The 14,179-nt window shown below is 35.4% G+C and overlaps 1 protein-coding gene across 4 annotated transcripts; it reads left to right on the top strand.

Moving 5' to 3' along the window:
• The first annotated feature begins 7,064 nt into the window (after window positions 1-7,064).
• On the top strand, window positions 7,065-13,260 carry LOC142549033 (uncharacterized). 4 transcript variants are annotated; one of them, XR_012821046.1, is made up of 11 exons: window positions 7,065-7,717; window positions 8,277-8,322; window positions 8,441-8,522; window positions 8,620-8,665; window positions 8,745-8,843; window positions 9,969-10,037; window positions 10,116-10,449; window positions 10,726-10,874; window positions 10,951-12,391; window positions 12,490-12,594; window positions 13,065-13,260. XR_012821046.1 is itself a non-coding variant. In XM_075657764.1 (9 exons), exons 1-9 carry the CDS (start codon window positions 7,286-7,288, stop codon window positions 12,325-12,327), a joined length of 2,634 nt encoding a protein of 877 aa, XP_075513879.1. In that variant the 5' UTR covers window positions 7,065-7,285; the 3' UTR covers window positions 12,328-12,908. The 4 variants fall into 4 exon arrangements, 1 of the variants encoding a protein (XP_075513879.1); XR_012821044.1 differs by having other exon boundaries at window positions 10,951-12,594; XR_012821045.1 differs by lacking the exon at window positions 13,065-13,260 and having other exon boundaries at window positions 12,490-12,908.
• The last annotated feature ends 919 nt before the right edge of the window (window positions 13,261-14,179 follow it).

The following is a 14,179-nucleotide window of genomic DNA, read 5'->3' as shown; positions in this document are numbered from 1 at the left end:
CAAAAAAGTTATATAAATAAAAAATAGAATAATTATATAAAAAAATACCATTTACTATATTTTATAAAATCCTACCACATTTGTCCATCAACAAATCACATTCTTCCTTCATTTTACACACACTTTTACACACACAATCTTCAGTATTTTTTTTTTACACATTCTACGGTACAATTTAATTAACATTCTTAATTATGTATCATTTTTATTTATGCTTATTTTTTAAATTGCTTATAAGATTTAAAATTTAATTATGTGTAATTATAATTTTTTTAATTATGTACAGATTTTTTTAAAATATAAAATTATTTAATGAAACAAAAAATTAATATTTCGATAACAAGATGTTTTCACCGGAACATGAGATAAAATTATTTGATATCGTTACAAACTTCATCTCACCATTAAGTATGTCGGTTGCCGAGTAAAATAATCATATCTTACCAAGTACTTAAATGCAAATTTAATTATATATAAATGCAAAAACTTGTGTAAGACGGTGTCACGAGTCGTATTTTGTGAGACGGATATCTTATTTGGGTCTTGCATGAAAAAGTACTACTTTTAATGTTAAGAGTATTACTTTTTATTGTGAATATCGGTAGGATTGACCCGCCTCACAAATAAAGATTCGTGAGACCGTCTCACAAGAGACCTACTCATATATAAATGCTAATGTTTTTAGTATTTCTATTTTGTGACACCAGTTATTTTTTACAAAAATATCCAATAACATTTTTTATATAATTTACTAATAATTATTTATATCATTTTTATTCAAATAATAATTTAAAAATGTAATAATTTTTTTAAAATCATTTCATTTCAATATATTAATAATTGTTGTGAAAAAGTAAAAATTTATGGTAAAAAGTAAAAATCTCAAACTCTCAAAATTTACCAAACTACACACTTTATAATATTTTTCTCTCTACTCAATTGTGATTTTCTTCACAAATGAGAGATCTATTTATAGGAAATCTTTACAAATAATCCAAAAATAAAATACATCATTACCTACATCATCACACACTAATTTTCAATATTTACAACTCTTATTTTCAACATTCAAATATTCAACATTCAAATATTCAATACACACATTTTAAATATATTTTTCAACACTCCCCCTTGTGATGATGATCATAATGATTGTCTTAATTACGTGTTTTTATACTGCCTCGTTAAAAACCTTACTTGGAAAAACCCATTGGGATAAAAACCATAGTAAGGGAAAAAGAGTGCAGTCACGTAAACTCTCCCTGATGTTGACATGAACAATTCTTCACAAATTTCGTAGATTGCGCATCCCAATATTATATATGTGCTTTCTGAATATTGACGTAGGAAGTGCCTTTGTGAAGAGATCTGATGAGTTTTCACTTGATTGAATGTGACGAACATCAATACATCTATTCTTTTCAAGCTCCTTGGTGAATGCGAAGAACTTAGGAGGAATATGTTTAGTTCTGTCGCTTTTTATGTATCCTTCTTTCATTTGAGCAACACATGCAGCATTATCTTCATATAGTATCACAGGCTTCTCATCAGATGATAATCCGCATGAAATTTGGATATGTTGGGTCATTGATTTTAACCACACACATTCACGACTTGCTTCATGTAGTGCAATAATCTCGGCATGATTTGATGAAGTTGTTACGAGCGTTTGTTTCTGAGAACGCCAAGATATTGCAGTGCCTCCACGAGTAAATACATATCCAGTTTGGGAACGTGCCTTGTGTGGATCAGATAAGTATCCAGCATCAGCATAACCAATTATACTTGGATTAGCATCTTTTGAATACAAAAGTCCCAAGTCTGTCGTTCCTCGTAGATAACGGAATATATGTTTAATTCCGTTCCAGTGTCTCTTTGTTGGATATGTGCTAAATCTTGCCAACAGATTCACGGCAAAAGATATATCAGGCCTTGTACAATTTGTAAGGTACATGAGGGCACCGATGGCACTTAGATATGGTACTTCTGGACCAAAAATATCTTCATCATCTTCACATGGACGGAATGGATCTTTTTCTATGTTTAATGATCTAACAACCATTGGAGTACTTAAAGGATTTGCTTTATCCATATTAAAACGTTTAAGGATCTTTTCTGTATAATTTGTCTGGTGAACAAACATTCCACATTCTTTTTGTTCAATTTGTAAACCCAGACAATACTTGGTTTTTCCAAGATCCTTCATTTCAAATTCTTCCTTCAAGTATCACACAACTTCTTGAATTTCCTTATTCGTTCCAATGATGTTTAAATCATCAACATATACAGCAATAATTACGCATCCGGATGTTGTTTTCTTAATGAAAACACAAGGGCATATTGAATTATTTACATATCCCTTTTTCATCAAGTGATCACTTAGTCGATTATACCACATTCGACCTGATTGCTTTAACCCATATAATGATCTTTGTAATTTCACAGAATAACATTCCCTGGGTTTTGAACTTTGTGCTTCAGGCATCTTAAATCCTTAAGGGATTTTCATATATATATTACTATCAAGTGATCCATATAAGTAAGCTGTAACAACATCCATAAGACGCATTTCTAAATTTTCAGATACCGCCAAGCTAATCAAATACCGAAACGTAATTGCATCCATCACAGGAGAATACGTTTCTTCATAATCAATTCCAGGCCTTTGAGAAAAACCTTGTGCAACAAGTCGAGCTTTATATCTTACTATTTCATTTTTCTCATTTCGCTTTCGAATAAAAACCCATTTGTATCCAACAGGTTTTACACCTTCAGGTGTAAGGACTATAGGTCCAAAAACATTACGTTTATTTAGCGAATTTAATTCAACCTGGATGGCATCTTTCCATTTTATCCAATCCTGCCGATTTTTACATTCACCAAAAGATTTTGGTTCATGATCTTCGTTATCATTTATGATGTCGATTGCCACATTATAAGAAAATATATCATCAATTTCATCTATATCTTTTCGGTTCCATATTTTTCCAGTATTAATATAATTGATAGAGATTTCATGATTCTCGTCAGTTTGTGGTTCTGACAGAACATTTTCATCATCATGTGTTTCTTCAGGAACACCATTCTCTATTTTGTGATCATCATGTGTTTCTTCAGAAACGTCATTCTTTATTTTGTGATCATCGTGTTTCTCTATGAATTTTCTTTTTCGAGGATTTTTATCCTTGGAACCGACTGGCCTTCCACGCTTCAGGCGTTTAATGACATCATGAGTATCTTCCATTTGTTTCTTTGGAATTTCAATTCGAGCAGGGGCATTTGCAGCATGTATGTATGATTTAGTTACCCCTTTTGTGTCTGCAAATGCATCTGATATTTGATTTGCTATTCTTTGCAAGTGTACAATTTGTTGTACATCTTTTTCACATTGTTTTGTTCTTGGATCCAGGTGTAACAATGATGATACATACCATGTAATTTCTTTTTCGGTATGTTTCTGTTCTCCCCCTAACATTGGGAAGATTTCCTCATTAAAATGACAATCAGCAAAACGTGCTGTGAACACGTCGCCTGTCTGAGGTTCAAGATATCGAATGATTGATGGACTATCATAACCGATATAAATTCCAACCTTTCTTTGAGGTCCCATTTTCTTTCGTTGCGGTGGTGCAATAGGCACATACACCATACATCCAAAAATTCTCAAATGAGAAATGTCTGGTTCTTTACCAAATGCAAGCTGCAATGGGGAGTATTTATGATATGCACTTGGTCTGATGCGAATTAATGAAGCGGCGTGTAAAATTGCATGTCCCCATATAGAAATAGGGAGCTTTGTTTTCATAATCATTGGTCTAGCAATCATTTGCAGACGTTTAATCAATGATTCAGCCAATCCATTCTGTGTATGTACATGAGCAACAGGATGCTCAACAATGATTCCCATAGACATACAATAATCATTGAAAGTTTGGGAAGTAAATTCACCAGCATTATCAAGTCTAATTTTCTTGATTGTATAATCGGGAAATTGATTCCTCAATTTTATTATTTGAGCAAGTAATCTTGCAAATGCAACATTTCGAGTTGATAATAAACATACATGTGACCATCTGCTTGAGGCATCAATCAATACCATAAAGTATCTGAATGGTCCACATGGTGGATGGATTGGTCCACAAATATCACCCTGAATACGTTCAAGAAACATTGGTGATTCAGTTTGGATTTTGACTGGTGATGGTCTTATAATAATTTTTCCAAGAGAACATGCTTTACATTGAAACTTATTATTCTGAAAGATCTTCTGGTCTTTCAGTGGATGACCATGTGTATTTTCTATAATTCTTCGCATCATTGTTGAACCAGGATGTCCCAATCGATCATGCCAATTGGTTAATATCGAAGAATTATCAACTACCATGTTTGATTCAACGGGACTTATATGTGTATAATGCAATCCAGTAGGGAGCATTGGTAGTTTTTCAATCACATATTTCTTTCCTGATTTATATGTGATAAGACACATATATTTCTCATTCCCTTCATTCATTGTTTGAGTATCATACCCATGGGAATATATATCATTAAAACTCAACAAATTTCTTTTCGATTGTGGTGAATATAAAGCATCATTGATAAAAAATTTTGTACCATTAGGTAACAAAAATTGTGCTTTACCACATCCTTTAATCAAGTCTACAGGACCTGATATTGTATTCACCGTTGTTTTTGTTGGTTTTAGTTCCAAGAAATATCTTTTATCTCGGAGGATAGTGTGCGTTGTACCACTATCGGGTATGCAAACTTCAGCTTTGCTCATAGCATTTTTCATATTTGAACTTCAAAAAAAATATGCAATGAAATAAATTACTTGCAATATATATTTAAATATAACACAAATCATAATTATACAATAAAACATTATTCTATGAATACATGAAAAATAGATTATTGTACATTTATATTCTACCATTATATTGTTCATTTTCAGAGAAATCGTTGAGAAAATCTGCAGCATCAATATTGTTCATTTCTATCCCACCAACATATTGATCATTTCCAGAGAAATCATTCATAAAATCACCAGCATCAAAATGAGTTGAATCACTCAAACGGTCACTGCGTTCAGTGAAGTTGGTCTCCTTTTCTTTTCCCTTTAATGATTCTTTATAAAGTTTACAAAGGTGCTCAGGGGCTCGACAAACTTTGGACCAATGTCCTGGAGTACCACATCTGTAACAAGAACTTTCATATCTTTTTGAGTGCTTCTCATTAACACTTGTATTCTCATGATGCCTTTTCTGTGGATGGTTTGGGACGTTCTTTTGAGATGAGTTATAAAAATAACTATCTCGATTATTTTCAAAACCACGGCCTTGACCACGACCACGGCCAATTCCACGTCCACGTCCACGTCCACGTCCGCGTCCACGACCTCGACCTCGACCAAAACCTTGTCTTTGAATTTGATTTTGGTTTCCAGGTTTAAATTCATTTTTATTTACAGCATTTACTTCTGGAAATGCTGTTGATCCAGTGGGTCGGGACTGATGATTTCTCATTAATAGCTCGTTGTTTTTTTCCGCCACAAGAAGACAGGCGATGAGTTCAGAATATCTCGCGAATCCACGTACTCTATATTGTTGCTGTAGAGTAATATTTGATGCATGAAACGTGGAAAATGTTTTTTCAAGCATCTCAGATTCTGTGACCTCATGTCCACAAAATTTTAACTGCGAGATTATTCTATACATCGCCGAATTGTAATCACTGACTTTTTTAAAGTCTTGGAATCTCAATGTATTCCATTCATCCCGGGCGGTCGGAAGTATAACTTCTCTTATATGTTCGAATCTTTCTTTTAATCCCTTCCACAAAGCCATATGATTTTTTTCAGTCAGATATTCACATTTCAATCCATCGTCGAGATGTCGACGCAAAAATATCATGGCTCTTGCCTTTTCTTGTGACGTGCATATGCCATTTTCTTTAATGGTCTCGCTTAGACCCAATGACTCAAGATGCATTTCTACATCTAGAGTCCATGGCATATAATTCTTTCCCGTGATGTCGAGCGCAACAAATTCGAGCTTTGTTAAATTTGACATGGTGGTACTAAAAAAAATTACGATGCATTTTATTAGTTAATAATTATTGCAATACAAAGTAACGGATAAACAACAAGTACAAGTATTTGTAAAAATAAAGAAAACGCACGAGGAGGATATTCTCCGATAAATACAAGACTCGTGAGTATGATAACCAAAATAATTAAAAATAACTTTGAGAAAGTCATCTTCTTTTTTCTTCGAAAAATTTGATGAAGAATAATTTTTAGAGAAGAAGAGAAAGTTGGAGTGATTGAATGTGTTTGTGAGATGATATTTATAGGGTAAAAACTAGCCGTTTTGTTACCGTTGGTGTACAAAAAAATAAATGTATGTATTTGTATAATTTTATGGTAATAATATGGTGAATATAATATTAATCATGTTTAAATAATTATGTATATCATATCACATTATTATAATGAGGTGTCGTAAGTTATTTTTTTTAAAAACCTTATAGGCTTTTATACTTGTCGTATCCCTTACCGGGAGTGTGGGATGTCGTCTTAACATCCTCCCAGGATTTATAACAAGTTTTTGAAAAATTTATTTTTATTATTTCTAATAATAACATTATATTATATATTAAATATATACACAATAAATAAATAACAGTAAAATAAATATTATTACTTTTGTTACCTTTTTCTTCTGTTTGGAGCTTGGAAAAGGATGGAGGACTTTTAGAGCTTCGTGCTGATAACGTGTTGTGAAAAAGTAAAAATTTATGGTAAAAAGTAAAAATCTCAAACTCTCAAAATTTACCAAACTACACACTTTATAATATTTTTCTCTCTACTCAATAATCCAAAAATAAAATACATCATTACCTACATCATCACACACTAATTTTCAATATTTACAACTCTTATTTTCAACATTCAAATATTCAACATTCAAATATTCAATACACACATTTTAAATATATTTTTCAACAATAATTATTATTATTATGAATTATAGTGGGTCTTTGATATTATTAATATTAATGATTTGACAAGTGAGGCCGTGCAAAATTCATTACGGATGGGACCAGACCCCACTATAAAAGAACACCCAAGCCTCAGGTATTGACCTAGGCACGGTCGATGTTAGCCGAAGGGAAAATTTTCTAAGGCACCCGAAGCAAATCATTTATCATCCGGGGAGGGGAGAGAAGCCGAGGGTTTGGTGTAGAGAGAGAAAGGTGCAAAGTAGCAAAAATCCTGAAAGACATGGGCCATATCGTGAGGAAGAAGAAAGGTAGGCCAGCAAAGGTAGATCCCGGAGGCCGCGGCACGCCCCCGTCGCAAAGGGAGCCTAGGCGGAGCAACCGCCGTCGGAGTGTGAAGTACATGTTCGAGCTTGACGATTACTTCGACGAATTAGGGCTCTTCGAGGATGACGAGGACCAGCAGAGGAGAGAGAAGGAGCTCAAGCTATTGCTCAAGGTGGAAGGCAAGGGCACTGGCGGCGGCGCCCAACCAGAGTCAGCAGGTCCTAAGCCGGGCCGCCCTGGGCGGCGCGTTAACCACCCTGCGAGCCCGTCATCGTCGTTCTCTTCCGACGTTGACCTTCCGTCTAAAAAGCGAAAAATGAACGAGGGGACTGATGACGAAAATGGTGAAGCCAGCTACGGGGATGACTGTAACGACGACCGTGTAGAGGTGACCATTATTTCATTCTTGAATGGAAACTTGCGAAAATGGTAATAAAGTAAAAAGAAAACAAATATACTGAAACTACTGGGAAGTGATTTTGTTATATTTATGTGCATATATTTATAGTATGTTATGAGAGAAGGGTCTATAAATTGAGGTGTGGGTGTATGTATAGCCGCGTGTTTGTTGGCGAATGAGGGGCATAGTTGTTTTTCTTTGCGTGTATATGTATGGATATGTAACTGTCAAAATAAACTAACCCCCACAGAATTTAATTATGCCACCCTCTCTCTCATTCACACCTTTCTTTCTTGCAGCGTCACACTCACACACATCCAATGTGATAGAAGTGCACTCATACACACACGCATGCCATATAAACACGCCGTCTCTGTTCGTTTCTCCTAGATTACGGAGTGAGGTGGAATGGGGTTGTGTATAAATGGAGTAGTCATTTATAAGTTTGTTTTTGATTTTGAATCTCTCGTTATTTTTGGGTTTCGTGTTATTTTTGAAAGTTTCGTGTTATTTTTGAAAGTTTGAATGAGTTCTTTGGTTTTGACAGGTCCGGGAAAGGAAGTCAGAATTCAAAGCCAAAATCTTGACTCCAGGCCTGTTTTTTTTTTTTTTTTTTAAATTTGTGATGGCTTTTTAATGAGTTCCCATATTTTAGTTTTTTGATGCTATAGGTCGGATATTTGTTGAATTTAAATGATTATTATGGTTCAGGGCCACAGACAAGGGCTGCTCCATCTGGGCTACCGTTGCCTGCCAAGAAGACATTGGAGTTGATTTTGAACATAATTCAAAGGTACGTGTTATATATAAATTGACTGATTAGATTGCATGCGAATGGATTTTCTTTTTAAAATTTAAATTTTGAAGTGTTTTGTTTCATTTTTGAGCAGGAAAGATATTTATGGTGTCTTTGCAGAACCTGTTGATCCTGAAGAGGTAATAGCGATAATGTGTGGCTTAAATTTAGCTTGTCAAGGTTAAAATTTCTTAAGTGGTTGGTTGGTGCTTTGTATAGCTTCCCGATTATCACGGAGTGATAAAGAATCCTATGGACTTTGGTACTGTGAGGAACAAGCTGAGTAATGGGTTATATACAACTTTGGAACAAATTGAGGTGAGTTTAGTTTCTCTCAGTGTGGGCTTGGTCCTTGTTACTGTCCAGTATATGATGTATGGTGAAGTACTTTTTTTTTAATATATATATTAATTTTCTTTTTTTAGTTTCTTGTAAATCATGGTAGTTTGTGGGGTTTGCTGCATTAGTGTTGGACTTCTTCTACCTGTAAGCTGTACCAATGCTTGACTTTGTCATGTTAGTGTATTTAATTGTTCCGCTGTTGTAAAATCTTCATTGAAATGTTTTTGTTCTGATATCTTACCTGCATGCATAGTTATGTTGATATATATTATGGAATCAGGGTCGAGCTTCACAATATTTTAGCTTTAAAAATTGGCAACATTTTCAAACATAATCTTCATTTTCCCGTGTATGGCTGGATTCATTGAGTAATGGCAATGATAGATCCTGATGCATATTAAAATAAACTATAGAGAAGATGTAGGTGAATTAAAATTTCAAGGTACTTAAACATTGAATTCAACTTGTGCTTGTGGTAGCACCGTAGCAGACTACGTTCTGTACATCACCCAATGCCCTTGAAGACAACATGGGTTTTGCTGAATTTTTTGATTATCATATCTGAAGATCGACACGAGTTAGTCACTTCGAATCTAATATCCGTAGCTCCTAGCCGGACACTGTACAGTTGTTTTTAGAACTCTGTGAAAGAAAGGTTGAATCTGACTGCTCTAATTGGTACAGTATTTTTTAAGTTACTTGTCTCGCCGTGTTATTCTGAAACATGCGGTAGTTTATCATAGAATAATGTAGTTATCTTTGTTCTGGGTCCACTTTTAGTCTTTCTAATATTCAGTTGTGGCTGGCTAATATTTTTTCCACGTTGAAATTTGAATGATAAAATTCTTTCATCGCTGGCACATGTTCATTGTCTTCTTTATGAAGTGTGCTCAAAACACTTCTTGTGCAATATTGACACAAAACACATCTTGTGCAATTTGGTACCTGTAATTTTGAATACTGTAAGCTAATATTATGACTGGCAAGAACTATAAAATGCTATTTTTGATATTTAACCTGTTGAGGTTGAATTGGTTGACATGGAGAGCCACTGATTATATCCTTTTTTCCTGTGCGAATTTCGTGCATGCGGTCGTGCAGAGTGATGTTTATCTCATATGCTCAAATGCAATGCAATACAATGCACCCGATACCATATACTACAAGCAGGTAAAAAGCCTGCACTTTCCTTCTTCGCTATTCCAATTTGTTTGAGCGATTGTTAATTTATTTATTCATTTGCAAAAGGCACGCGTCATGCATGAGCTGGCGAAAAGGAAATTTTATGAGTTATGTTTGGATAGTCGCAGTTCAGAAAAGGAGAGCAAGTGCGAGCAGAATATAAGATCTAGCTCCATTCTAAATAGGCAAGTAAAAAACCCAGTTAGCCAGACTCTGCAAGACTCTCTCGGCTCTGATTTCTCATATGGAGTCACTGTTGGGGCTGCGGTAGATATCCACCAAGTCTCAAATGCGATCCTAGCTGTTGGATCTTCAAGACCTTGCAGTGTTGATCGACTTGTCGAGAGAAACTCATTCTTAAATTACAACAATCTTGACAAGGGAGAAGCATTACTGCCAGGTATTCCTTGACTCCTGTTAGGACAGAGTTTGGCTGGCTAACTCAAAACTCACATATCTTTCAGTTTTTTCAATTGATTTTTTTTAAAAAAAGTGTTTCTAACTGATTTTCTATGGTTCGGTAATGCACCGTTGAAAACCCTTTCTTTCACGTACTAAATTCTCAAGGAAACAGACTTTTTGCCTTTCATATGTGCTTGTTGTGGTTTCACTGACAGCAAAATGAATTTTTTAGTGGGTATTTAGTACGTTTAACTTGTTAGCCTTCTCTTTGCAGGAAACAGTTCTCTGTCTAAACCTGGTAGAAAATTGTCAGCACATGAAGAAAACCGTCGTGCGACTTATGACATTTCTTTAACTCATCCTTTTGCCTGCTCGGAATCTCTATTCTCAACTTTTGATGGAGAAAGCAAGCAGCTGGTTCCGGTACATAGTTTTGGAATGTGTATCTTGCTGTTTCTTATTTGGGATTATCTTTCTCAATGGTTGCAGTTTTCCTCAGGTTGGGGCTTATGCTGAGCATTCATATGCTAGAAGCCTGGCTCGTTTTGCTGCTGCTCTTGGACCTGTTGCCTGGAAAATTTCTTCCAAGAGAATTGAACAAGCACTGCCTCAAGAAGTAAAGTACGGGCGGGGTTGGGTTGGAGAGTATGAGCCACTTTCAACTCCTGTATTAATGCTGGAAAATTGCGTTGTGAAGGAGCCACCATTTTTCACGAAAAAATTACCTGTTGATACTAGGAAGTTTGAGAAGATACCTACTGTTTCAATTTCTTCCAAGGAAATCCAGGGAACTATGCCTTTCATAGAGAAGAATCCGCAGTCTGTTGGTCCTACCAAAATCAGATCAGCATCTGCTCCTATCACTTTTCCAATGAAGGCACAACCAGATAGGGAGAATGTTTCAAAAGTGAAAGCATCTTTCTTTTTGGATCCTTGTAGCAAACCTGGTACTTCTAATCTTAATCACCACCATGAAAAATCAAAATCCAAGAATGCTGGCGAATATGAGAAACAGGTTGAATTGAATGGACCACCTATATTCAATAAAAATGTAGTTGATTTTATCGGTCAAGGGCATGTTTCAAAGGGTTCAGAAGTGGAAGTTACGAGGTCAATCTTCACTTCAAGAAACATCAACTTCACATCTTCTGGATCTGTTAAGCAGCCTGATATTAAAGAAGTTGCTGTTGGAGGATTGCCTAATGGCAAAGTTAGTGGTGATAGGATCAATAGCAATACAATTGTGAATTCATCCTCTAATTTGGCAAAAGGAGTAGGGTATTATCCCCAGGAACAAGGACAGGGTCTTAGTGACCCTGTTCATCTGATGAGAATGCTGGCTGAAAAGGCTCAAAATCAACAAAAATCGTTTTATCAACCTTCCACTGATGCTCCTAGCGTTTTATCTCCAGATCCGAATAAAGATAATTTGAATAACACTATCACAGCTGTCTCTCATGCACTGAGGTCTGTTGGAGCCGGTGGATTTAGACCAAGTGGTGAAAACACTAATCCTTTCAAGAACCAACATGCTAATTTCCTCAACATTTCTACCCGTGATATGCATTCTCAAGGATCACGATTTCGCGAAGAGTCCCCAGCTTCTGTAATCCACTATCGGCCAGATAGAAACAATTTTCCATTCAATGTTTTTGTATCTCGAGGCGGCGCACAACCTATGAGAGTTGGAAATGATGTGAACTTTCAAAACCAACCAATGGCGTTTCCACCTTTTCCTCCTAACTCAAAACAGATGTTGGAGTCCCTTCCCCCTGATTTAAACGTTGGTTTTCAGTCACCAGGGTCTCCCGGAAAAAATCCCTCTTCAGGTGGCCTGGTTGAGTCGCAGCAGCCTGATTTGGCTTTGCAACTCTGAGACACTGACATTTCGACTCCAAAAGAAGGCTGTTCTATTTGTTTCACAGCTTACATTTTTCGAAGTAACTTGGTTCCGAACTTGGACAATTTTTTTCAAATGGCATCCAGAGTCATGTCCAGAGTGAATGATAACATGTTTCCATATGTTATTCTCTCGCAGGGTAGTAGCCCAATGAGATTTTGGGATGGCAAATATATCTGGACTTGTAGACTAACCACCAAGTGACATGAAGAGCGTCTGTCATAATACGTGGATTTTTGACTGGTATGGCGTTTCTTGTTGTTTGTGTTGCATTAGAGTAGGTTGAAGATGTAAAACATGTATTTGCGGTGTAGCAAATATTTGTTGTAAGCAGCAATGTGAAGCGGAGGATAAGTGGTGGATTTTTGCACATTATGCAATAGCAATGTTCCTCAGAGAGTGAAGTTATTTTATGCTGAGAATGTTGTTTCTGCCGCTTGTGATCCATCGAGTTGTTCATCACTTGTTATTTTTTTAGATTTGTCATTTCAAGAACTTAGTCGAAAACTTGGTTTGATGTTCAAGAGTTCTTTGTGGAAAGGTGCAAGATAATTGAATTAATACAAGTTGTATTTTTCGTATGGAGTAGAACAGACATGTTTTAGATCTTTCTTTGTTCTAAAATTATCTACGCATATTGCATGATAACTGCACGCGTCGTGTAGTTTGACGTATATGATATGTTAAATTTTGGCTTTACGATCCATTTTCAGACAAGAAAGAAGCAAGAGGGGGTGGATAGACTGATGAAGAATTTGGTTGATTTAGAAAAGAACTTTCCTAATTGTTCTTCTGTACTCTTTTTTTTTTTTTTGGGATCAAATGTTCTGTACTTCGAAGGGCGTTTCTTGTTTCATTTCGACTTCGACAACTGTACTATTATCAGCTCTTCTCGCATTACAGATTGTCCTAGGTCTTTACTAGCAAGTCTTTTTTTTTTTTAAACATAATCATAAATATCATTACATAAGATCAGATACAATTACCTGAGAAATAAAGGAAGGCGAAGGTATAACTCGGCCTTCCCAATCAGTTCAAGAACCAATTGCTCTAGCTAAAGTATGAGTAGTTTGGTTTGCTGATTGACGAATAAAAACAAGATGGTGATTTGTATTTTGAAGCTAGGATTACTGAGAATATTCAAACCATCACACCAGTTGTAATCATCTAACCTACCTCATAATGCATTATTTTAGTGTGTGAAATGAGTGTTGATCGTTTCATCACAAAACATTGAACTTTAATGAACAATTATACTGTTTTGAACGTTCATCTATAATTCATTTTGTCAAATTTTTACGAACTGATGTGAAATCTGGTCTACATCAGCTCTGAAAACTCTCTGCATAGAGAAGATAAAGATTTGTGCTGCCAAAAATAATATTAAAACACCTCAAATATTTCGAACTGAGTTATTGATATTATAATTCGGCAATTGTGTCCTAAATTAGTGCTTCGTTTTTGGGACTAAATACTGAATTCTCGTCATTTTCTTGCAGTCTCAAGACTCCCAACCAAAATCGAAAAAAAGTGAAGTCAACAAAGAATATTCAGAGGTTTTTCTTATGATTCATTTACAATATTTTCAAAGCTTGACATATTCAATTTAACAGAAATTGAATATTTGATTACTCGTGATTTGCAGAGCAGTCCAACATCCTTGGTCTTTCCCAATTTTCTTTTACCCAACTGGGCTGATTGTTTTTTTGGATTGTGTAACATACAAGTGAGGGAGGCACAAATCTGTCAAGGGCAGTGATGTGTTTTATCCCGCAAAGTAGTCTTTCACCGTTTAACAAACATGGTTGTTAACTATAGCAGGCAACAA

Source organism: Primulina tabacum, chromosome 6 (assembly GCF_025594145.1).
Source record: "Primulina tabacum isolate GXHZ01 chromosome 6, ASM2559414v2, whole genome shotgun sequence".
In the NCBI taxonomy this organism is placed as follows: domain Eukaryota; kingdom Viridiplantae; phylum Streptophyta; class Magnoliopsida; order Lamiales; family Gesneriaceae; genus Primulina; species Primulina tabacum.
This window is presented reverse-complemented; position numbering and strand designations above follow the sequence as displayed.

What these genes read in the sequence shown, in the direction of transcription:
- LOC142549033 (XM_075657764.1), top strand. Translation starts at nt 7,286, where the DNA reads ATGGGCCATATCGTGAGGAAGAAGAAAGGTAGGCCAGCAAAGGTAGAT. An exon ending in GTAACGACGACCGTGTAGAG is followed by an intron (nt 7,718 to 8,276) that starts GTGACCATTATT and finishes TGGTTTTGACAG; the next exon opens with GTCCGGGAAAGGAAGTCAGA. An exon ending in CAACTTTGGAACAAATTGAG is followed by an intron (nt 8,844 to 9,968) that starts GTGAGTTTAGTT and finishes GCGGTCGTGCAG; the next exon opens with AGTGATGTTTATCTCATATG.